General features: G+C 34.6%; 3 protein-coding genes across 3 annotated transcripts; 1 reads left to right on the top strand and 2 right to left on the bottom strand.

Annotated features, from left to right (window-relative positions):
* Positions 1-675: 675 nt before the first annotated feature.
* On the bottom strand, positions 676-12,215 carry Smyd5 (SET and MYND domain containing, class 5). The gene is made up of 7 exons (XM_089637211.1): positions 12,104-12,215; positions 11,737-11,864; positions 8,804-9,040; positions 6,843-7,080; positions 6,049-6,226; positions 5,706-5,920; positions 676-4,999 (listed from the first exon to the last, which is right to left on the bottom strand). The coding sequence occupies exons 1-7, from the start codon at positions 12,140-12,142 to the stop codon at positions 4,871-4,873; spliced, it is 1,164 nt and encodes a 387-aa protein (XP_089493337.1). The 5' UTR covers positions 12,143-12,215; the 3' UTR covers positions 676-4,870.
* A 144-nt stretch (positions 12,216-12,359) lies between these two features.
* eca (transmembrane p24 trafficking protein eclair) lies at positions 12,360-17,355 on the top strand. Its single transcript, XM_089637212.1, has 4 exons — positions 12,360-12,581; positions 12,667-12,890; positions 15,623-15,766; positions 17,032-17,355. The coding sequence occupies exons 1-4, from the start codon at positions 12,452-12,454 to the stop codon at positions 17,179-17,181; spliced, it is 648 nt and encodes a 215-aa protein (XP_089493338.1). The 5' UTR covers positions 12,360-12,451; the 3' UTR covers positions 17,182-17,355.
* A 2,232-nt stretch (positions 17,356-19,587) lies between these two features.
* On the bottom strand, positions 19,588-20,105 carry Alg13 (Alg13 UDP-N-acetylglucosaminyltransferase subunit). The gene has a single exon (XM_089636966.1). The coding sequence runs from the start codon at positions 20,099-20,101 to the stop codon at positions 19,592-19,594; it is 510 nt and encodes a 169-aa protein (XP_089493092.1). The 5' UTR covers positions 20,102-20,105; the 3' UTR covers positions 19,588-19,591.
* Between the last annotated feature and the right edge of the window lie 4,385 nt (positions 20,106-24,490).

Raw genomic sequence — 24,490 nt, forward strand, 5'->3', positions numbered from 1 at the left:
AAAACATTCATGGATTTATTTAGCATTAACTCTAAACCACCCTGTAAGTATTCAGTTATTATGAGCTAAGAGATACCTTTTCCTTAACATTAAAAATAAATTCAAAATATTATAATGTACTGTAAATAAAAAAATAAAAATAACTATATAGACTTAACCCCTTGAGACCCAGTCTTTTTTTAAAACATCACTTATATTCATCAGTGCGCCCTACTGTCGAATTTGGCAGCCATCTCTGGTCCGGAGCCCCTAAATACCTGAAAAAAACCCTTGACTCTGTGCAAAAACGGGCGGTCCGTTTGATAGATTCCCCAACCTTAACAAACAGACTGCAATCTTTAGAGCACAGGCGTCAGGTAGGTATGCTGTCCTTGTTCTATCGGTATTACAATGGAAGATGCTCTGAGGAACTAGCGTCATTGATCCCTTCGGCACCGGTGCGTAGTCGGGATACACGCCAAACGCGTGCCCAACATTTGTACACGGTTGACATTTGTCACATGAGAACAGGTCGCTTCTACGATTCGTTCTTAAGTTCAAAAGCTCGGCTGTGGAACGAACTGCCGGCCTCTGTGTTTCCTCCCTCCTACAACATGGGACTCTTCAAGACCCATGTTCACTCCTTCCTCTCCACAAAAAGACCCTCCACATAGCATTCCCAAAGATGACTAAAGGTCATATTGCCAAAATCAAATTAAAAAAATTGAGAGTTTAGAGCTATTTCTTTTATTATCTTTGCTGAAATTAATTCGGGTCAAGGGGTTAAGAAAAAATATATCTACAGATTTTTAACATAATAATATCGACTCGTGTTTTGGTAAAACCCTTTCAGCCACTATTTTTTGGGAATATTACTTTTCAGTGCTTTCGTTTAGAATAGTCTTCAAAGTACGACACGGCAAGGTAATTTTGGCATTTTTAATACTAAAAACAAAATTTACGCATACAATTTTTCTTAGGTTATTTCGAGAAACTGCAGATAAAATTACTCATAATTATAAATATAATTGTAATATTTTACATCAAAATTTTGAAAAACAAATGACCAGTTTCGTTTAAAATTCAAGATTTTTAATTAGTTTTGTGAATTTGTAAATATTAGTTTCATGGTCTCCTGGAAAGTTATTTTGTGATTTGAAGGGTTTTACCAAAGCACAGTCGACATGTAATAATGTAAATAACTTCATAAAAAATACTTATACTTTAAATCCAAAAATTATGATAATCAAATATTAAAAATTTAAGAAAACTTCGTTTGACATTTCAATATTAATAAAAGAAACTAACTAACCTTAATTAATATTATGGTAGGCATATAAGTTTATGCAATTATTATTCTAGATAATATTAATAATTCAAGAATTTTGCTATTGTATTATAAACTTAGGCCAAGAGCGTTCCTTCAACATGCATAATACATTTATTTACGGGGAAAATATTGCTTCATTCCTTTGAACCAAAGAAATTCTTCTTGTTACGAAGTTCAGTCAACGATGGATTTGGCACAATCATTTTTATGTAGAAATACTTCATTATTACAATCATAATTATTATAAAATCATTACTCGTGGAAAGATGTTAAAAAATCGACATTAACGCCTCGGTCAATTTGTTCAGTTTTGCAAACAAACAGCTATCACCCATATAGTTGATTTTTCGCTTTTCGGAACATTTTATATGGTCTCATAGTCATCATTGTATCTCCCTTACTCTCATAGTGAGATATATAATCTAAACAGTGTTAGAAAGAGAAAATACTACACTTTATATTCAAATCTATCTACAGAAGAATTAAAAAGTGCCCTTCTATGAAACCAAAGGTTCTGACCGCAATTCGGGAAAAATTTATGAAACTTGTAAATTTTTTATAAATCATTTTTAAATGAAATGTTAAAAAAGTGAGGTGAGAGTAATCATTCGTCTAATAAAATGTGTTTTTTTCATACTGTACATTTCTGTAATTTTAGTTCAAACGTAAGGTGAACCATTTTTAAAACTTTTTTATGTTTGCATTCAAAATATTAATATTTCTAAAATTATGTTTATTTCTGACAGTAAAAATTATTTAATTATTGAAGACAATATTAGCGATTTCTAAACGAAAATCAGAAAAGGATACGGTCCTTATATCGTATCCTTTTATGATTTTTCTGTTTCAGATTTTCGTTTAGAAATCGCTAATATTGTCTTCAATAATTAAATATTACAATTTGAGGTTTTACTCAATAAAGTTATTCCGAAAAATAAATAAGTAAAAATTATGTTTATTTCTGACAGTAAAATTTGAAAGGTTTTTACATAACCTTTTAAAAACAGTTTTAAGTTTTCGGATATATTAAGATCCATCCAATCCATTTATTTGGATTTTATTGCAAAGCGGAAATACTCCCGAATTCTCCGACCTTCTGACAGCACCTTTAAGTAATATATGCCGGAGGCCTGAGGGGTTTAAATATCTGGAGAAATCATTAAGATATCTCCCACATTTCACTATATTTATTTAGACAGTAGGTCCACAATACAAAACATAATGTGTGTTTATTATTAAATTAAAGCGAGATAAAAAAATGCAAGAAAGCTGATTTCGGCTTTTAAAATATCAGGGCATCGACTAAATAATTGGTGCAAATCATATTTTTAGGGAATGTGAGACATTCTTCAAAATAGGCCAAAGTTCCGAGTATTTTTTCGATGTTAATATTATATTACAAAAGTAACTAGCTTAATCAAATATAAACCTATTATAATCAAACAATCGATTTAAAGTAAAAATTGCTACCTTATAAATAGGTTTGTACCTACATAATGTTTTATAAAATATATCAGCAAATTTAATGTTAATTATATCATTTTCTGGAAGCACAATGTTCAAGATACATTGTATGAACATGTTATAATATTTGATAAATGGAAGAAATTTTACATTTAACCTTTGCAACGCTGGCATTTGCAAAGTAATCTACCCCATCGCATGTTTGGACATAGTACAAGTGTTAAACTTTATGGATAACATTTTTGTTATTTGTTTTTGGGGTGTTATGCCGTGTTGCGCTAACTCATTCTTTACCCATCGTTTCGGACAACGTTACAGTGTCCATTATCAGGGCAGATGTGTTATGGATAACATGTTTAACTTCTGGGTAAGATGATAGTCACCGAAGGATCACATATGCGACAGCTGCGTAGATAAAGTTAGTACAATAATCTGCAGAACTTTTAGAAATCTGCCGCTCGATTACAGGACAACTACTATATATAATCCACTGTTATTTTTACTAGTTGAAAGCACAAAATCAAATTATGTAATATTCGGTATTCGTACGTCAAATTCCGCAACGTGCCTAAACTCGAGAGCTAAACTTTGTACAGTAACAGGTTGGGTTAGTTTGCGAGAGCTGACCATTTTACCCGTCACCGGGACAAATTATTGTTGTTTTATGACATTTTCGTTAGTCCTGTCTAATCTAGCAATTGTCGCATGTATTTATAGTTGTTTCGTTCTGCCACGTTTTTTGTTTGAAAAGTTTACAAAATGGAGTCTTCTCATCAGGGTAAAAATGACACCTTAAAAGGGACGGCAGCATAACAAATTTGAGGCCAAAATACCCAATCGAACTCAATAATAATCAAAAAAAAAAATAATCGTGCTAAACTTCAGTAATAACATAAAAAAGTAATTTTTTGGGTAAAAATTTTTAAATATAAAAATTTGTGTGCCAACGTATTTTGGTTGCGTTTAGTTTGAATTTACAAAATCAAAATGCTTCTTTTATAACTCAAAAATTATTTCCGAAGTGGCCTTAAAAATTTATTGAAAATAATTTTTCAATTTACGTGGGTATTTTGGCTTCAAATCCTAATTTAAGTTTTGTATGAAAAGGCTGCGCAGCCGTTCATCTTAAGGCAAAAAATGGAAATTTTACGATGAATGTTTGTTTTTACAAAATACTTGTTATTTTTTAACATATTTTGTACGTAAATACTACAATCCGCCGCTTTCAGTAATTGGACAATTGCCCGATTTTCGGGGTGGCGGATTAGCGGAAGATCACTGTACTTTTAATTCATCATTAATTAATACAAAAAAAAAATTGTCCCTTTGTGAGCGATCAAATAATGCCTTATTTAATATATTCTGCAAACTGATTGGCATTGGACAAGATAGAGATTTACAAAATTAAATCATTTTTGATCAAAAAAAGTCCATCCTCGTGCATTCAAAATCAGTAATTTTTAAATTCTTTGAAGCTATCCATTCCCGCAATTTTATTTTAAGTATCATAAATTATTATAAGATTGTTTGAAATCTTCATTACTCGAGTGTGAGAGAGTTCAGTCATACAGCGATCCTACGTTTATTACAGAATGACAGAAACAGATACATATGTTTTTTGCTTATTATGTAAGTTATTGTTTCTAGTAACCAAAAATCAAAAAAAGAAGTGAAAATCGCAGATATTCAATGAAAAAATTATTATATATGTATGACTTTATTATCAAGGCAAATATTCTGCGACATCTCGTACGAGGTGACATTACAAATTCAGTGACATGAAATAAGGTGACGTGACATACGAGGTGACACGACTTACGAGGTGACACGACTTACGAGGTGACACAACATACGAGGTGATACAACATACGAGATGACACGATGTACAAGGTGACACAACATACGAAGTGACACGACATACAAATTCACACGACATACGAGGTGACATGACATAAGAGGTGATGCTGCATATGAGATGACGTGTCATACGAGGTTGAGGTACAAAATTCAAATGGGTAACAATCTTAACAAAGTCCAGGTAGAGAGAGTATGTATGTATTAGATTCCCAGCAGGCAGAGGCTGAAGAAGTTTGAACATCAATCGGACATGTCCTCCAGATCCTGGTCTCCTTCGCTCATGTCCTCGGCGCTGGTCTCGTCCGGGTCTTCCGACTCGCTGACGCACTTCTCACACGAACACTTAAACAGGTAGTTGGCAGCCAAGACCTGACAGAACAATAACATATTGATATAATAATAACATAAAGGTGAGCCAAATAAGTTTTATGTAGAAACACTTGCCTAACTGATTTGTAATATTATTAATATTATTTAATGATCAGACAGCATTCTGCTGATGCTCACATTGTTTGATTTAAATAAAAACAAATAAGTTAATCCTTTCGTCTCTCCAAATAAGGACCCAATCGAGCATTAAATTGAATTATATTTGTAGCATCGAAGATATGTTGTGGAAGTTTGTTCCGTGCTTCCACTACTCTATTTGCAAGGAAGTGTTTCCGAAGATTGGGTGCAAAATGTGTTTTTTTTTAGTGTCCAATTTACATTTGTATTGGCGGTGAAGATTTCTTAAATATCAATGCAACTACATAATGTCCAGATAACATGTTAAATGTTTCAATCAAGTCACTCCTTTCTCGTCTTTGTAAAGAGATGAGAAAATTTATGCAAGGAACGAAACAACCGCAAACTTCTTTTGCTTCGTTCTCTTCCCATAATTCGCAGCTCAGTTTGTACAAATTTTGTATACGCAGCAATAGGATACATTGTAGGCAGAGAGTTTAGATTAGTGATAATGATATGAACTATGGTAACCGGATTAAACAGAATTAAATAGGTTAGTTTAGGTAAGGTTAGGTTGGTTAGTTCTTTTCTTAAATGTTTTGTTGTCATTGCTTTGTTTTGTAATAACCTTTTGTCTGGAATGCCGGGATCTGCCGAGCATGCACTCGTCGATATAGCTGATAACCACTTCCTGGCCGGGGCTGATGTCGGACATGGCGCGCAGCTGCAGGCAGTGATTACCGTGCCCGAAGTGCGGCTCCGCGTTGGGGATGCAGCTGTGGTTGCAGGCGCTCTGCAGCTCGTACAGACCCGAACCTTCCGCATTCAGGAATGTATCTGATTCTGGAAACAGAAATTAAAATTGACGATAACGTGTAAATTCTGAATTTTACCACTTTGACACAAATGATCAGCGTAAGTATATTTAAACGGACGATTTGTTTTTTTTTTTAAACAAATTCAATTGTTACCTGATTCCATGTACTCGTACATCTTGTCGATAAGGTCGTCCAGCTTCTTCCGCTGGTCGTCCGGCAGTGTGAGGTCGGCGCAGTTGTTGACCCACGAGGCAATGGGGCTAGTGCCGATTCCCTGGCCATTGGTGCCCACCAGAGCCAGTAGGGTGGAGAAGCCTCCGGGAGTTAGGAACTGAAGGATGAATGAAGGCATTTATTAACGACGAATACACCGGTCAAAAATAATAAGGCTGGTATGTTTCAACCTCATTTAATGACCATCAAATTGTGATCAAAGGATGTGACATAATATTAACTAACCAACGGCCCGTTTCAGCTTATGGCACTATTGTGATTAGCTGACAAGCATAATGACATGACCACTAATCTTGTCTGCCAATCACGATTTGATCAAAAGCTGATCGGCGTGTCAAAAATTAAAAATGTCGCTGATTGTCGATTGTCATCAAACAATTAAACACCCGTCTTAGTCCGATAAAGATATTTTTGCTTAACTCCTAGGCGAGAGACACCCTTGTTTGCAGTATTGAAGAATCGTACTGACACACGGTATGAAACAGTGTCAGACCTCTACTCTAGTCGGCCTTGCTTTTACTCTATGACACATAAAATCTTTGGAATGAATTTCTACGTGTACTTCTTTATTTCATGGTTCAAGGTTATTTATGACTATCTCGAAATCAACTAAAAATTCCGGACCGGGTTTTGCAACTCCACGACTCATTTAACTGCTTTTACAAAGTTTGTTGTATTCCTCTCAGAAAAATAAGCAATTAATATAATCTGACCTCTTGTATATAATCACCCGACAGAGTCTTTGCTGTCATTTCTCGCAGCATGCCGATCTGCCCCACGAACTTGTCTCCCAGCAACTTGTGCACGAGCTGGGCGTCGTCGTTCACCGTCCGGTGGCAGAACTGCTTGAAGCGGTTGCAGGTGGCGGCGGGGTCAGGCGACTGGTTGATCATGGCCAGGATGCGCACCAGCAGCATTATGTTGGTGGTCTCCGGGGGATAGTGCATCTGTCTGGAAATAAATAATCAATTTAATGACCCAGATTTTTATTTTATTCAGTTTTACGCCCAGCCGCACTTTATGAGCAATCGAAAATCATACAAAAAAAATTTAAAGCATTATATAACAGTAAACTGATAAACTGAATATAAAACTTTATTAGTAAAACATGTAATAGTAACATAAAATAATATAGAAACTAGAACAATACTACATATAAGACAAATCACTAAAACTACATTACCAACGCTACTATAACTTGTAGGATTCAACAAAGTGTTGGTATACATATATGTTAATATATATTAACATATTTTTTTTTACATATTTATTATGAATATTCTTTTTACAAAAACCATAAAAATTAAAAAAAATAAAACTAAAACTTATAAATAATAAAAACTTTCTTCTACAACACATAAATACTTGTCACACCTATACATAACCACGTAAACACCTCAGCACAGGTTCTCCTAGTGAGGTGTTCACGAAACATACAATATTACTCACATACAGTATCACCTTCTCAAACCTACCTTACACACAACATATTTTAGTTATAAGTTTGAAATATACCAAATACAAATATAAATAATTATGTGAAACTGTAAATTATATATAGAAAAAAAAAAAAAAAAAGATAACGGTTAATTCTATAAATGGAGTCAATAAATATATCAATAGTACCCCCAAACTTGTTGCCCAGATCATGCATACTATTGGTTAGTGTGTCTTATAGTTGGTTGTGTATGTATTACAGAAGAATGTCACATTTTGTCTTGTGTTCCTTGTCGGAACATGGAATTTAATAGTGGCAACGATGGCAGGACTGTCAATTAAGTTATTAATGACTTTGTGTAACACTACCAAGTCTAATATAATTCTCCTGTCAGACAGTGTTATTAGATGCAATTAATTCAGCAAACTGACATAATTAATGTATTCAATTGGAATTTTGAGCTTAAAATTTACGCACCTAAGAAATTTGTGCTGAACTCTTTCTATATTGTTAGAGTGAACTATGTATATACAAAAGGGACCAAATAGATGAATTATATTCCATTTGATTTCTGACTAATGAAATATAGAGGGTTCTCATACAGTCTAAGGACTTAAAATCAGTTAAAGTTCTGCAAAAGAAGCCAAGCATCTTTGTAATGTTTACTATCATTCCATCTTTCATCAGATGCAACGATAGCCACGTTCGATAGCATTATAAGAAGTTAACAGGAGTATGCTAGTGGTGTATAGACCCTACATCAAACTACATATATAATATACGCTCCATAATCAAATAGATTTAGCCTAGAAAGCAGATGATTTTACAATACCTGATTTTAAATTTATACAAGCATGCTTTATAACAAACTGTGGATGTTAATTGTTATAAATATCTACACATTGCTCTGTAACTTCTTTCATAGTATCTTATGTACTTATTTTGTACATACAATTATTGAACTCCTCTGTCAATTCAATCAATCATAGAATTTTCTTTTCAATCATATAACTTTATATGACAACTTGTATTGTACCGGCTTATATTGTTTGTTCTCAGTGTATTATGTTATGCACTGTACACATATTATTGTATTGTATTGTAACAACTTATCGAATGAATTTCTTTTCTTATATTTTTTAGATAGTCCATTTTTAAAAGCCATTTGGCATCAAACATCACCCATGCACCGACAACCGAAATTAGTATGTTTAATCATATACAAAAGAAACTTACTTCCAGGCCTCCTGCAAAGCTGCAATAGGGTGTCCATACTCAGACTTCTTGTAGCACAGGGACTGATGGTAGGTGACGAAGGCGTTGTCCTTACAGTTCTTGGAGCAGTACTTCACTCCACAGTTCTCGCAGACCACTATGGCGTCTAGGCGGGTGTTGCAGCATTCCGGGTACGGCAACACCAGATCGGGCTTCACCGCCAGCCGTCTCACGTTCTGCTCTGCCGTCTCCAAGGGACTGAAATATATACACAGAATTAGGTTAGGACCAATGGGGGCTTGTACTCACAAAAAAGATAACTGCGCTAAAAATACGCCTATGCCAGGTAAAGCATACTAGCAATTTTGAAACTTATACCAATCTGCTGGAATTATCCATAAGCAAACTGTGAACAATAGAAGTGGTGCCATCTCTATTCGACGTGACGAGTAAATATATTGTGTATTTGGGAATTTTCACCTGGCCGAAGAGTTCCGAGGCAACGATGAGCACGAAATTTCAATACAATGGTCTACATTCACGCTCTGCACGCGGAGGATATGGAATCAGCTCGCACCATGTGACTTATTACATGTGATACTGTTAAATATATAAAAACAGTACATGGTTGTTCGGTGTATTGGCTCCTTTATCAAATGAACACTATTAAGTTATATGTAAGTGGTTGCCTTTAGGTAGCTGTCATGTCAATCATAATATTGGTATCATTGATATTTGTCCCTGCGCAGTTGGTGGGGTTGACCATTTGTGCAGGGGACTTAGGAAGGCAAGATGGGCCTAGAGTTCATTCGTTGACGAGACACAGATGACCAAGGCCACCGTACCTGTGGCTTGTCGAAGTAACCACTTCGCCATCAACATCATCTTTACCGTCATTATAATTATTATTTTACACTTCGAGCAATGGAGATTAAAAATCTCCATTATTAATTAGAGTATGATATCTCGCTCTACGTTGTTTGTATTTGTGCAATAATGACAACATTACTTAAAAATGACGGCCGAATGGAGCATGTAAACAATAACCAACGACTGTGAATCAAATCAGCGACCAAGGCGACGTTGGCGTCATGTATCTTTTATCAGGAGATTTTTCAATGTGGATGAGTGTTTCAGGCTAATAATTATTGCTTATAAAATAATTGTTACCCTTTGTGCTATGCATAAAAAATCTTGTCTTAAAAACATTAGTTTACCAAAAAAAAAAATTAATATTTGACAAGTTCTAGTATCTTCACCAAAAAATGTAGACAATTTGTCTCGACGCCATCTAGTGAGAGAGTTAGCACTTACAATGCCTTTCTCATATAAAATAAAGTTGGTTGTTTTCAGGTGAAAAAATGTAATAAGCAGTAATTGTTGAATGAAACACTAGTATATATTGAATTATTTCGCGGATAAGAGATAAGCTGCCATAGCTCAGTGGTCAGAGCTGTCGACCGGAAATCGAAAGGACACGGGTTCAAGTCCCGTTGGCGTCATGTATCTTTTATCAGGAGATTTTTCAATGTGGATGAGTGTTTCAGGCTAATAATTATTGCTTATAAAATAATATTTTAATTCCTCCCACTCCCATCAAAATATGTAGAAAATTTTAATTGTGAAATAATGGAGAACTTAGCTAGCAAAGGGTGGGAATCCAGCGCATATGTCCACTTGGCTACTAACCGTTAATCTAATTAATCATTTATCGTACTATGGTACTAAAGAGATACTACTGATGGATTCATTTCAACCTCACATCTTTCTTATAAACAATATATCTAACAGAAAGAGAAGGTACAATGGAGCTCTGAATGGCAAAATGATACAAAATTCTGGTCACAGAAGGGTACGTTTTTATTTTTAGTTTGTACACATGTTCACAACATGAACTTCAGGGGTGATTATTCAAGATAATTTCTTACGGCTTAGAGAAACTTATACTTTAACCTTTTGTTATCTGGCGTATCTATATTTTTTAGTAAAATTTGTATTAACCGCTTCATGCTTTTAAACGAGTCACGCTCGCACGCTAAATGTGTTCCAATTTCTGCTAGCCAGAGTGACGCTCGCCGCTTTCGACTTGCAGCGTTCTATTTTTAGCTAACACGAGTAACGCTTGTGAAAGTTAGCGATGTATTTTACTCTGAATTTGCCTGCATTTGAGATCGGTCGTGTTTGTAAGCTGCTTATTTTGTTCTTATTTATATTTTAATTGAAAAATGTATAAACTTTGAATAAAACATTAAAAACCTGATTTAAAAAAAAACCTTTTTACTAAAAAATCCCTAGCATTAAGTGGTTAATGTAGGTATCGTAAAATGATGCTCTTGTTTTGATGAAATATAAAGTATTTAACTAACCGCCATAATTTTTATAGACACAAATTACAGACATTACACTTCGTTTCAACTACAAAAAACAACTATTTACATCGCTTAAGATGGAAAACATACACAAAATAGATTATTAAGTTACAACTACCACGAGGAACAACTATTTACATTGGGAGGCACAGTGAAAGATGCATTAAAATTCCTTTTTTATTTGAAGTTCAAAATTTACCTTATAAAATTACCCCTTTGTCGCCATTTTGGCCTTTTTTTGTATGGAATGACACTTGGAAAAGTTTCGTTTCAATCTAAATGAGCGTAAATTACTTAATTAACCCAAACTATGAACCTAATAACCTTGTGCATGTAAATGCTTGTTTCTTGTAGTGGTTGTTGAAACAAAGTGTAATTTCCATAATCTGTGTCTAAAAGTGTGACAGTTAGGTAAATAATTACCAAATGTAAGGTAAGTCACTGTAGTATTAAAATAACATTAAATGTAGCCGCTAATTATCAACATCGACAGAAGAAGTTTGTACAAACTTATTATACATACCTACTATATTACTTATACTTGTCACCAAAATATTATGATAAGTAGACTATTTAATAACTCACCGCATACATAGTTCACAGGCTAGATACTTGAAGGTCTCATTCCAAGCGAATTGGCAAGAAACAACGGGAAACTCTTCAAAAATAATATCTCCAGCTTTGAAGAATTTGGTCGCAAAGAGACCCTTACCCTGAAAAAAAAAACAAATGTAAAAATAAATAAAATATGATAATGAAGAACGATATTTTAAAGAGTTCTTCGAAAACAAAAACAGTGACTAACGGGATACAAAATTCTTTGAATGTAAATTGAGAGAAAGGATTTGATGACAACAACATAGGAAGCCGTTTATTTATACCTACTACCGTGGGAAATTATGAACCGATGAAAACAAAAACTTTTTAAATATTTTAAAATTTGGAAACGTACCTTCTGGTCGTCGATAATTCTTATTTCGTATCCCGACATGATTACTTTTATAGATACACGTTGCTCTATTTTACTTCCGCTGGCTTGGGAAGAACGCTTATAAAAAGTAAGGTTATTTATTTCCTATAATTTGACGTTAGTATAATGTTGCCAGTCTAGAGAAAGTTACCAAGAAAAACAAACAATATTATTTTATTCTCCGTTGAAAAGTAAGCACTATTAACGTCTTGATGAATTCATTAGCCACCAATAAAAAAATAACCAATAACAACTAAGGTGACGTGTGTTGAGTTTTGGATATTCGTAGGTTATTTGAAAGATTTTGAAATTCTAAAATAAAGCTTCAAGATGCAGGGACAGGCAATTTTATTTGCTTTGTTAGTCGTAATTGGAGCATCTTCCGCCCTTTATTTCCACATAGGTGAAACAGAAAGAAAATGCTTCATCGAAGAAATACCGGACGAGACAACTGTCATAGGTAACCATATTTGCTCGTTGATCCTTATTCTAGAATACTTGCGTTATTTTGGGGTTTATATTTGAGTTCACGCCTGTTCTTTCAGTTAACTATAAGGTGGAGCTGTATGATCCAAGATCTGGCGGCTATATGCCTTCCTCTCCCGGTATTGGAATGCACGTAGAAGTCAGAGACCCCGACGACAAGACGATGCTGTCCAGAGTATACAGCTCCGAAGGAATGATTTCCTTCACTTCCCACACCCCCGGGGAGCATGTGATCTGCATGTACTCAAATAGCACTGCTTGGTTCAGTGGATCTCAACTCAGAGTAAGTACTCCATCTCTTCACAACCCGGATTACCTTTACACTCTCTTATTATCTTCAATTTGGTGGACAAGCCCCTATAAAACCAAATAAAACCCTATATCTGAAATCGATTCACTATGAAGAGTAATGATAGGTAAATTCCCGGTAATATTCTCAAAACAGGGAATATTGTGGGAATATTGTGGGTATCTTGGTGAAATCCCCAGTCTAACCAATGAGGTTGTCTTCTTCAACAAAATTTCATGTTGTTTCCAAATGTATCGTGTTGATTAGAGAATGTTGAGGAAATCACCTTTTAAAGTTTTTTAGAATTCCGAAGATGTCATATCTGCGATATTTGAAAAATATTGATTATGCGGCTGGCCGATAAGCGTGTGATGTCACATTACTTACAATGACTGACGCGGCAGTGCTACAGTACGGCCATTCGAATTACGAATTGGATTGAACAGTTTCTCGTGTGACGTAACGAGACCGGACTGTACACGATCTAGTCAAGTTCAATTTGAACGCTCATAACTTCATAATTTTTGGAGATATCGAAAAACCAATTTTAATGTTAACTCTTTAAATATAAACATTTAAAAAATATATATGTAATAATTAGGAGACAAACTCATTTAGAATAACTTCCTTAACTCTTGAGGCTAATTTGTTCAGTTTTGGCAACAAACAGCTGTTGCTCGTAGAGTCAATTTCAATTTTTGGAACAGCTCGTATGGTCTCATAGAAATCGTCGTCTCCCTTATCGTCATAGTTAGATATATGAGCTAAACGGTGTTAGAAAGAGAAAACACCAAGCTTTATATTCAACTATAGAAGTTAACCACAGAATAAATAAAATGTATACCTCCATGAAACCAAAGATTCCAACCGCTATTTGAGAAAAAGTCAAGATCTTTTTGAATTTTTTATTAATTATTTTTATATCAAATGACGAAAAGGTGTATTTTTTTCGTTATCGGTAATTTTAGTTTAGTGGTTAGATGAAAAAACGTTAACGCGAGCCATTTTTTAAACTTTTATGCTTGATTTAAAAAATTATATGTTTTTTTTAACTAGCTGCACTTCACCATGCATTGCTATGGTTCAGCCTGTCTGTGCAGACAGAAAAACAATATCCCTGTCGAAGACTTAAAATACAATTTCTTATTAAATACTCTAAAAATACATACATTAGAACAAGGCTGCCCAACCTTTTTAACAGTTGGGCGAAATTGACGATTTTGAATCACTGGCGGGCCACTGAATACCTGACGGTTCCTATTTCCATGAGTGCTCCCCACAAAATATTTGAAATCCATGGGGGGGGGGGTTGTTACGGAACTTCGCTGAGAAAAATTTCCCGCACCCAAAAACATCATATGTGATTCCCCACAACAATTTTTCGAATTCCATGGGGGGGGGGGGGTGGCTACAAGATTCCATTTCGGACGCAAAAAATATTATATCAAAAACCGGTGTATTTTTGTAAAGTAAGTTCAACAGGTTAGATTTTTTCATCGCTGATTCTCGTTCTGAGTAGCCTAAATAGCGATAAATCGCCTTCGTTGGCAACATTGGTGACCGCGCGCAAGCTGCATTGTTTGTTTTACCGCGGGCCCGCGACACTTTTTCAAATTGGCGGATTGGCGGGTCTTTTGAAAATGGTTCACGCGGGCCACTTATAATTCGTTCTCGTTCGGGCCTGGGGTTGGGCAGCCTTTCATTAGAAGATAGACGTAAAATAAACGATTTAACGTTCCTATTCAAAATACTTAACTCTAAATTCGACTGTTGTGAACTCCTGCAACTTATAAACATACATACATCCACAGTAACAACACAACAAAATACAATATTCTACAGCATCACACATAAGCGTAACTACATTGTCCACTCTCCGATACAACGACTTCACATATTCAATACCAACTTGGCAAGTTTTGTGGATCATTTAAAACATTTATTTCAACAATACTCCTAAACACATCATGTAAACCTACAAATAGCTGTAATTTTCTGTTTTTGTTTCTTGTGTTTGTATGACTTGTTGCATAGCTTTTATCAAATGTAATTTTATTCTTATTTTTTATGTTTCAAAGTATCTGTCAAATTAAAATTATACTACCAACCAAGTAAAAGCCCTCTGGCCGTTAAATAAATAAAATAAAATAAATAACAGATGGCGCTGTTTTTTCAAAAAAGCATGTTTGTCCAACAGATTACACTGTTTTTTTTTTAAAAAGCATGTCACAGGTGACATCTATATAGTGTAGGTATATAAAAAAAACATTGTCAATATTTCACAAAGCAATCTGTGAAGAACTTTCGGAGATTTAAGATTTTGAAAAAGCCAACATATTATATAGATAGATAATAAAATTTGAAAGCGTATTTCATCAGTTTTTAGTTTTTGGATACATTCAGAAATATCCCATTTATTTGGACTTTATTGAGAAGCGAAAATAAACACAAATTCTGTGACTTTCTGACAGCATCTTTAAGAAATATAACAGTCAATATGCCAGAGCCTAAAGGGTTAGTAAAAAAAAAAATCCTCGACTTTGGGGAATTTATATTAGATATTCTCAGGTGCACATCACTAATCCAGAGTTTATTTAGGCTCTGATTTCCAATGAAGTCTATAAATACATATGGAAATATTGTGCTTTTTTAGTGGTGCACGAACCTGCCTTCAACACAGTTCTATCCGTTTATCTCTTTAGTAAAATGTGAATTGTTGTGTACAGGTTCACCTTGATATCCAAGTAGGAGAGCACGCCATAGACTATGCAAACATAGCGCAGAAGGAGAAGCTCACAGAACTGCAGCTGCGGATCCGTCAGCTGCTCGACCAGGTGGAGCAGATCACCAAGGAACAGAACTACCAGAGGGTAACCGACCAACCATCTTTTATTATACAGTGTGAAACCTCTATCTATCGTTTTTGAAGGGTCCTATTGAATTAAACAATGAATGTGGGAATATAAAAAAGCTAATTTCTTACTTAAATGTTTTATATTCTAAAAAAAGATACATATTTCCAATTTGGGAGGCGGGTGTGGGTACTGCTACCCCGGGAACCATTGATTGGATAACCAATTCATAGGTTACCCCAAGTGGTTCAATACGTTTGGTAACTTAGCATGTGTAACACTTTTGAATTTTCACCGGACGGTTCATTTTTAAGGTTGAAACCACAGACATAGGAATTAATAGACGAGAAGATATAGGCGAGGGGTAAAATCAACTGTTGAAGAACGAAGGGAGTAAGGCTGACTGTGATTCGTCAATAAATCAATCTGACAGTAAATAGGCATCTCGCATTATAATATCACCATTTAGTTCTTAAAAGTAAAATCTGCTTTTGAATGAATAGACATTTCTACATGGGAGCGCAAATTACTCGCCACGTTATGAACTAATTTGCGAAGTCCAAATTCGGCAAAGTAAGGCAGCTTCTATTTTCAGAGTCGTAGTTAGTTTCAGAGTATTTAGTTAAGACACTTTTACAAATGTCTCCTAATTTACTTACCCCAGTAAACAACGATGAGCACACTTGAGAATCGCTACATTGTGATGTGATAGTATATGTTTCTAAAACTGATCCATATAATACGGTGTGAATAAGCTTAAAATAAAGTAAAATAATGCTTACTTATGGAATGTAATACGACAATTGGGTTTATTCTCTTTTTCACATCTATTTTTACAAGTTTTCATATCACAAGTCAACATTTTGCCGTGTTATTTCGTAAAATGAACCGATGATGCCTCGACCATAGTTCGCACAAGAATGATGACGTCACGTTTTCAAATTTCACTTGAGGCCATATGCGAGCCCAGCCGGCTCAATGAAACCGGTATGGGGAGTGGGGATAATACGCTTTTAATCACTTAGGGCAGGTCTACTAATATTCATATGTCTATGGTTGAAACGCTAAAAAACTAGACAGTAAAAAGATAACCATACGTACTGCTGTGTTTGAACGTCTAACAACAACTACTGTCAGAAGCGGCTGTTGTCAGCGTTCAATCTAGTAAAGTAGTACAAATCTACGTGCTTTAAACGGGTGATGTACACGAATTGCCGTCTATGGATCACATTTATGAGACAGCCACATTGATCAGGTTAATTAATATTTGATTAATATTTCAGTACCGGGAAGAGCGTTTCCGTCACACATCAGAGAGCACCAACCAGCGCGTTCTCTGGTGGAGTCTGCTGCAGACCAGCATCCTCATCACCATGGGCGCCTGGCAGATGAAGCACCTCAAGAGCTTCTTCGAGGCCAAGAAGCTGGTCTAGAGCCCACCCACCATCGCATAGTTTTATCGTGTCCCCATCTAAATTAATTTATACAATGTATGAACGGTTCTGCTGTCCGCACTATCAAACCTTTGAACTTCAGTAATATTCATGTGATTCTGGAAAGGAATAATTATTAATGTTGTTATTTTGTAAAATAAATTGTAAAAAACATATTCAGTGCACTTATTATCACCCTTTTCTCTGCTGCTATGAACTTCTGCAGTGGCGGTTCTTCATTGGGGGACACTTGGGACCATCCCCATCAAATATTCCCCTATTAATTTCATGGTTTAGCTAAACCCAAACGGCCTGGAAGGCTTTGAAGCAGAGAATGGATGGTTACCTCGAGAGGGTTTTCTCTTAGGGTAAGAATAACCTCATTGAATTTGATGTTTCAAAGACACAATCATGTCTGATTACGTCTAAAAGGGATTGAATTGACAAACTAGTCTCCTTCAATGGAAGCAATCTTCTCAACAAGCCTTCCATTGATATGCTTGGTGTAACTCTGTGACCAGCGCAGGCACAGAAAGCTGAAAACGTTGCTTGTGTTGTGATGGAGGACTTAGCCAGCCGGGGAATTGAACACACTATGCCTGGGTGGGACCCAAACGCGATGTCAACTCGGCCACCGACCGGTCAAGCCTAAGCCTCCTAAAGATGTACGGCATTCAGATTTTAATGGTGCACTGCATAGGGTATGTTCGAGTATGTGAGTCCAAGCTTATAAAATACAGATATAGTTATGCCCCTACGTAGATTGCTAAATTGAATTTTTTCCAGTATTTTATTGATGTGTTTGGTTTCATTGGTGGTCAAGATTGTTTTCTTGAAATCTCTAGATTGCTAAAGAGACCTTCAACGAGTTGATAGTCCCTAATGCAAAGCAATTTTTTTATCTGTTGAGAAGGATTATAAACATAGGTTAGTGAGGTGGCCACAGACAACACAATTGATTAGTGCGGGAAATTTAAGGATACATGTAAATTATTCCTTTAAAATGAACACAAATTGAAAACAAATATATTTTTAATAAATTTATCTATGTTTTATACATTAGGAAGATTCATGTGGCATAGTAAAAAATAATGGTAAAATTCCCAGACTGCTAACTTATTAATAAGCACAAATTATTTAAAAAACACATCTTTTCAACTTAATTTCTACTAGAAACAAGTATTTATGTCGGGTAGAATGGTAGAAGTTTTTTTCAATTAAAGTTAATAATTTCCCCTGCAATGTTTATTTATTTATTGTATCTCACTATACATAAACCATCTTTTTTCTCATAAAACTCAACCTCACTAGGACTAAGCCTGTATCGAGGTTAACAATTTATAATGTTTGATCTTGTTAGTATGATGTGACGTTTGCCGAAAGGTTCCGCTTCAATCTAAATACGCACAAATTTTTCAACCTCTCAGGCTAATTTGTTCGCTTTTGGAAACAGCTCATAATCGTTGTCTCCCTCACTGTCATGGTGGGAAATATGAACTAAAACGTGTTAGAAAGAGAAAACACCACGCTTTATGGAGCATGTGTGTTTTTAGCAAATCTATTTACACAAATATTTTGATTGCTGATTGAAATAAATATTGTTGTTTTCAATTATCAATCGTGGTATTTGTGGAAATGACGAAAGTTTTGCTAAAATCTCATAGGTTTTTGGCCCTCCTGAACATTTTGTGTTTTGGAGTTGCATCCGTATGCTTCTCGCGTACAGATATTCAAATCTAAAAGTTAAACACAGAACCTCTATGGAACTAAAGGAAACTTCAAATCATAAATAAACTACCTTCAAATGAAACAATGTTAATTTCAGAAAAAAATTATGAAATTTTTCGAATTATTTTTATATGAAACTACAACAAAATGAGGTGACAATAATGTTGATTTGTCTAATAAAATGTGTTTTTTTAAAAATTTATTTATTTTTTTTATTCAGTAAAAAACGTAATTTCTAAAACTTTATGTTTGCATTAAAAAAAAATTTATTTAAAGAATTAAATGTTTAATTCTCATAATAAAATTTTAAATCGTATTTCACGCCTTTCAAAAAAAAAATTAGGCTTTCGGATATATTCAGAAATATTCCATTTATTTGGGTTTTATTGAAAAGCTGAAATACTCCAACCTTCTGAAAAAATATGCCAGAGTTCTGAGAGGTTAAATAACACAAACTAAGAACCTAATTTTTGTATGTTTTCCATCTCCCCTGACCTAAAAAGCTGTTTCTTATACTGCTATATTATAAGTTGAAACAAACTGTCATTTCAACAATTTGCTAGTATTTAAAAGTAAGCGAAGTATGGAAGTTGGACCAAAATAAGAAAGCATTATAAATTATACAAAATTATTTTGTATATGTAAATGTACTCTTAGCAATAATAATAACAATCCCTCTTTATCATTTTTTCGTTTTTAGGCCAAAAAATTTGTCCAAATAATCTAAGAATAATGTAGAATCAGCTTTTGGATATGGTTTCAAAATGGAGAAATCCACATTCTGCAGCGTATCGGTGAGGGTATCACAAGTACAGTAGTACAAGTGTCCCTCAATGTGCAACTGCTCCGCTATTTCTATTTGGTGATTGTCCATCAAGTTGGTGTTTATAACAACGAGAAGAGGTTTTTTCAAATCCAAAACTTCCAAACATGTCCCAGCACCGGCGTGGCTTATGACTAGATCAGCGCTTTTCATATCTTCAGCTAAGTTGTCCTTGAATCTATATGAACTGACGCTTACGCCCGCCAAAGTAAAGTCACCAGGATTGTTCACACTATTTCCGATCTGCATTGTCAGTTTTGAATATCCTAGTTTTTTCAACACCTCTAATGATTTCGCATCCACAATGACTTCACATAACTCGTCGAATTTAGTTGTGCCAACCGTTACGAATACACTTTTACTCGGCATCGTTATTTATTTCCTGCTGATAATGTTTTTATAAAAAAATTACGGTGTTATAACACGTATCCATATTCCTAAACGTTCATCTAAATATTGACGTTGACTGTTGACAACATAAATTAACCACTGGTTGACAATCTGTTGACGTTTGACATCTGTCACTGTTGTTGCCAGTTCAGAGAACAACAAAAAATGCTTTGTTTTATGCAACAGGTGGGCCTACTTATGATTATTTTAATGATCCGAAGGAGGGAACGTAAGGATATTAGAACTTAGTTTTTATTTAAATAGTCCGTTGAAAAATACAGTTAAAGAAATTGCATGAAAACAAAACTTGCAATATGGGAAATAGCTATAAATAATTAGTCCAGGTATTCCCTTGGCATTTAAAATTATCTTGGAATATTTATAAATTGATTAACAAAATTATCAGTTTAAAAAATGTCAGTAACTTTTTTTATAATCTGTAAAAAATATCAATAAAACATTACAGAAGTACATAATATAATTGAGAAACATAGTATAAGTAATGGAATCACATTTTTCATCACTAACTGAATAACTCCGTATGAGGTGCCCTAAATTCTACATGGAAGGGTAGGTATTTTGGTATTCTACTACATATTGTACTTAGCACATTGACCTTTAAGGCCCATTAAAAATGCAGTCTTCGTGATTCTAATACTGGCCAACAATCCTAGAGGGGTACTTACGTAGGGGTAACAGTTACTCGCTAAAGGGTAGTATTTATCACACATGTTCAACCCTACCTTCTGATAATCATGTTAAATTATAAATATATAGAGTTTTTAATACAATGGCTTCATTTTGGAACACCTGCAATATATGAATAGTTGATTGTCCTTTATATGAAGGTGAAAATGAGAAATTTTGATGTTGAAACCTCATTACCGTTAAGGAGAAAGGATGAAGTGCATCGGAGGGTTGTTCCTTCTGGGAATATTTGTGGCGAACGTACTTGGGGCAGAGGATTTCCCATCTTTGATATCTGCGAATGCTTCAATCGGTGAGTTATGTTATGATTGATAGAGAATGTATTGTAATTGTTATTGCTATGAGAAAATCAAAAGTTAAAACTCATGTGAAACGTTGTATTCTTTTGCGGCAAGATACAATTAAGGCGAAGCTTAATGCCAAATCACTATTTTGATTAATCTTTATAACGAATTGGTGTAGATTATGAATACCAAAAAATATACTTTAGATAAATTGAAGGCTTTCCTATCGTTTCGCTTGAGTAGAATACAAATAAAAAATAAATTACTGAATAAAAAATATAAATGTAAACTACAAAAAAATATTTTTTTTTCAATAGAAATGTATGAAAGCGTAAATAAAACAATTTAAAAAATACAGTATTATAGCTAAGAGTATCTGTGACAGTTTCACTTGATTAAATTTTTTGCTTTCTTATAAAGTTATTTACAAAATAAATCAAAAAACAGTTTTTTGCTTGAAATCGAACATTTCTAGACTCCGTTTTGTAAAGTGATTTTAATGCCTATTACCTACAATATAAGGTGTACGAAGAATATACACATTTTTTAACTGAAGCTTCCTCTTAAACAATATTTTTACATATAAATGCATAACTGAGCGTAGGACCAGCCCTGAGCGGCGAGTGGCCCCAGGTGATCACTGTAATCAATAATATTTGGATGATTTGTATTTTGTGTAGCGCCATTTTTGTGAAAAATAAACTCAAGGGCAATGTGTTAGGACTGTTAGGTATTAACATTAAGATTCTCGACTAGCAAGCCGCAGGTAGCGGGTTCAAATCCCGGCGTTCGCAAGTAAATTTTGTTTGATTCATTTGTGTTAACTCACAATTAATTAATCAAAGATATATATAGTATACTTGCGGCACGTTCCAGGGTGGAAGATACTCTTAGTATCGCCCTGGTGTAAGACCACCATTCAGAATTTAAACGTTGCTTGAAATGGCTTTAGTCGTGTTTGGTGACCACTGACCAGATACGAATTGCGATTGCAATTAGAGGAGCTCCCCCATCTTCTTCTTCTCATCCCCGTATCTTTACTGACAATTAGGATGCCATAGTATCACTGGCTCCAAACTGTTGGGAGCACTTGGAACTCTTGTGCGGTATTCACATTTGAAACGGTTTAATTCCAGCGATAGTTCTTGATCGAGACTACTTGGGAGATGAGTACTCCTCCACTCTGGAGAGCATCAAGGAGTATATGAAGGAGCTGACGAGGGAGGAACTGAGACATGGTGGAGTTAATGTGCATTATTATTCTTGGACGAGCATCACACTCAAAAGCGGTAAGAATCCCTCTTTTTATTCATCCTACACAATATTTGTATCACAGATTGATCAACCGCTAAAACGGGCCGAGAATGATTGGCGTTGAATGGATGCGGTTCAAATGATAATAATTTAAAACCAAAATGGCGTTTATCGTCATCGTAATTGATGGTCATCAAACAATATGAAGTTTTATGCACCTCAACCTGAAGTTATCAATTAATTAATTTACATTAATTCATTTTACGCAGTTTTATTAGTAAATTTTGAATAAATTGAATCAATTCAATTAATTTATTTGAATCAATTTAACTAATTAATTTACTTGAATCAATTTAACCAATTATTTTAAATCAACTAATTTTAATCAATTAATTTTAATCATTTAATTTTAATTAATTAATTTCAATCAATTAATTTTAATCAATTTTTAAATACTTGTATCAATTTGATTATTTACTTCTATTCAAATAATTGTTTACTTTTAGTCAATTTACATATATCATTTAAATTAATCAATTTTTATTTATTTAATTTATATGTAAACATATCAGACCGGCTCTAGTGGGCTATGACCACATGAGTACGAATACGAGTTGAGTGATTGGCTTTCGATATTGTACCTCGGATTTTTAATACTAAGACATATAAATTGATTATAAATCTTTGTAACCAATGAATTCACATATATTTAACCGTTAATCCAATATTTTTAGAATTTACAAAAAAATCGTAAGTGCGCGAATTCTGTGAATCAAAATAGGCATATTATGACGTGCGATCACTCAAGACGTTTTACAAACTCGGCATAGTATGCCGAAAATCACTCGAGTGGTTTTATGAAGCCTGAGTAAATCTGGCTTCCCAGAAACTGGGCGTCTTGTATATCAGATTTTTAAATAGTGACCTGCTGCTAACACTACACACATCTCAAATTCGCCCAAAAATTTAATTTGGGAGCCACCTCTGGGCTGGCGCTCCTCAATACTTGATAAACCTACTTGATTCTGTGCAAAGAAGGGCGGTCGGTCTGATTGACAATCCGTTGTTAACAGACTGATTGCCATCTCCAATACACAGATGCAATGTGGGAAGGCTGAGTCTGTTCTTCAGGTATTTTAATGGAGCCTGTTATACGGACAAGAGCTAAACACCCGTTCATAGAAGATGTTGGCATCATAAGAACGGCCCGTTTCTTGTGTAAGACGGCTTGCATACGAGCTACAGGTATCTGTTTTTCCTTGTTCATATAATCCGAGCCTCTTCAAGACCCACATGAATAAATCCCTTCCTACATCCTGTACCTTAACCCGCCTCACAACGCTGCCCAACCGGGAGGCGACGTAGTTCCCCTGCCTTTTCCCTGTACAGACAGGAACGCTTTTGTGAGGTGTCACATAAAAAAATCTATTTAGTTAATTCAAATAATTGAATTTAACCACATTAATTAACTGGAATCAATTTTAACGAAGTGACTAAATTAAATTAATTCATTTTAATCAACTCAATTTAATTAGATTAATTTTGATAATTTTTGAAAATTATTATTATAAGATATTGATATGTTACATTATAATATGACCACGGCCTCCGTGGTCAAGTGGTAAGGCTCTTGACTAGCAAGTAAGAGGTCGCGGGTTCAAATATCGGCGTGCGCAAGTAAATTTTATTTGATTCATTTTTGTTATTACACAAATTACTCATTAGAGTGGAAGTTCAGAATTGAAAAGTTGCTTGAAATGGCTTAGTTTGTATTTAGCCAGGAACTTTCGAACCTTATTTCTTGGATAATTTGTATAGCGCCGCTTTTGTGAGACATCACCTCAGGAGCGCTTTACAGTTGATGCAGGTATTACAAAAAATATAAATCACATCAGAAGGCGCGAGTTCAATTCCCGTCGGCAGGATTTATTTTTACTCGGGAGATATTGTCAATTTGTATTGATATTACAGGCGACTAATTATTGCTTATAATAATTTAGTATCTTTTGTGCTATGCATAAAAAACCTTGTCTTCTAAACATAAGTTTATCATAAAAAAATAATAATATTTGACAAGTCAAAAAATTTCACCAACAAATGTAGATTTAATGTCTAGACGCCA

This window comes from Hesperophylax consimilis, chromosome 11 (genome assembly GCF_061612785.1).
Source record: "Hesperophylax consimilis isolate HC1 chromosome 11, BYU_Hcon_1.0, whole genome shotgun sequence".
NCBI classification, from domain to species: Eukaryota; Metazoa; Arthropoda; class Insecta; order Trichoptera; family Limnephilidae; genus Hesperophylax; species Hesperophylax consimilis.

Coding starts and splice junctions, on each gene's coding strand:
- Smyd5 (XM_089637211.1), bottom strand. CDS start 12,142: ATGTCGGGATACGAAATAAGAATTATCGACGACCAGAAG. Junction 7,081..8,803: donor GCTTTGCAGGAGGCCTGGAA/GTAAGTTTCTTT, acceptor ATTTATTTCCAG/ACAGATGCACTATCCCCCGG. Junction 6,227..6,842: donor CGGGTGATTATATACAAGAG/GTCAGATTATAT, acceptor TTCATCCTTCAG/TTCCTAACTCCCGGAGGCTT.
- eca (XM_089637212.1), top strand. CDS start 12,452: ATGCAGGGACAGGCAATTTTATTTGCTTTGTTAGTCGTAATTGGAGCA. Junction 12,582..12,666: donor GGACGAGACAACTGTCATAG/GTAACCATATTT, acceptor CTGTTCTTTCAG/TTAACTATAAGGTGGAGCTG. Junction 12,891..15,622: donor TCAGTGGATCTCAACTCAGA/GTAAGTACTCCA, acceptor TGTTGTGTACAG/GTTCACCTTGATATCCAAGT.
- Alg13 (XM_089636966.1), bottom strand. CDS start 20,101: ATGCCGAGTAAAAGTGTATTCGTAACGGTTGGCACAACTAAATTCGAC.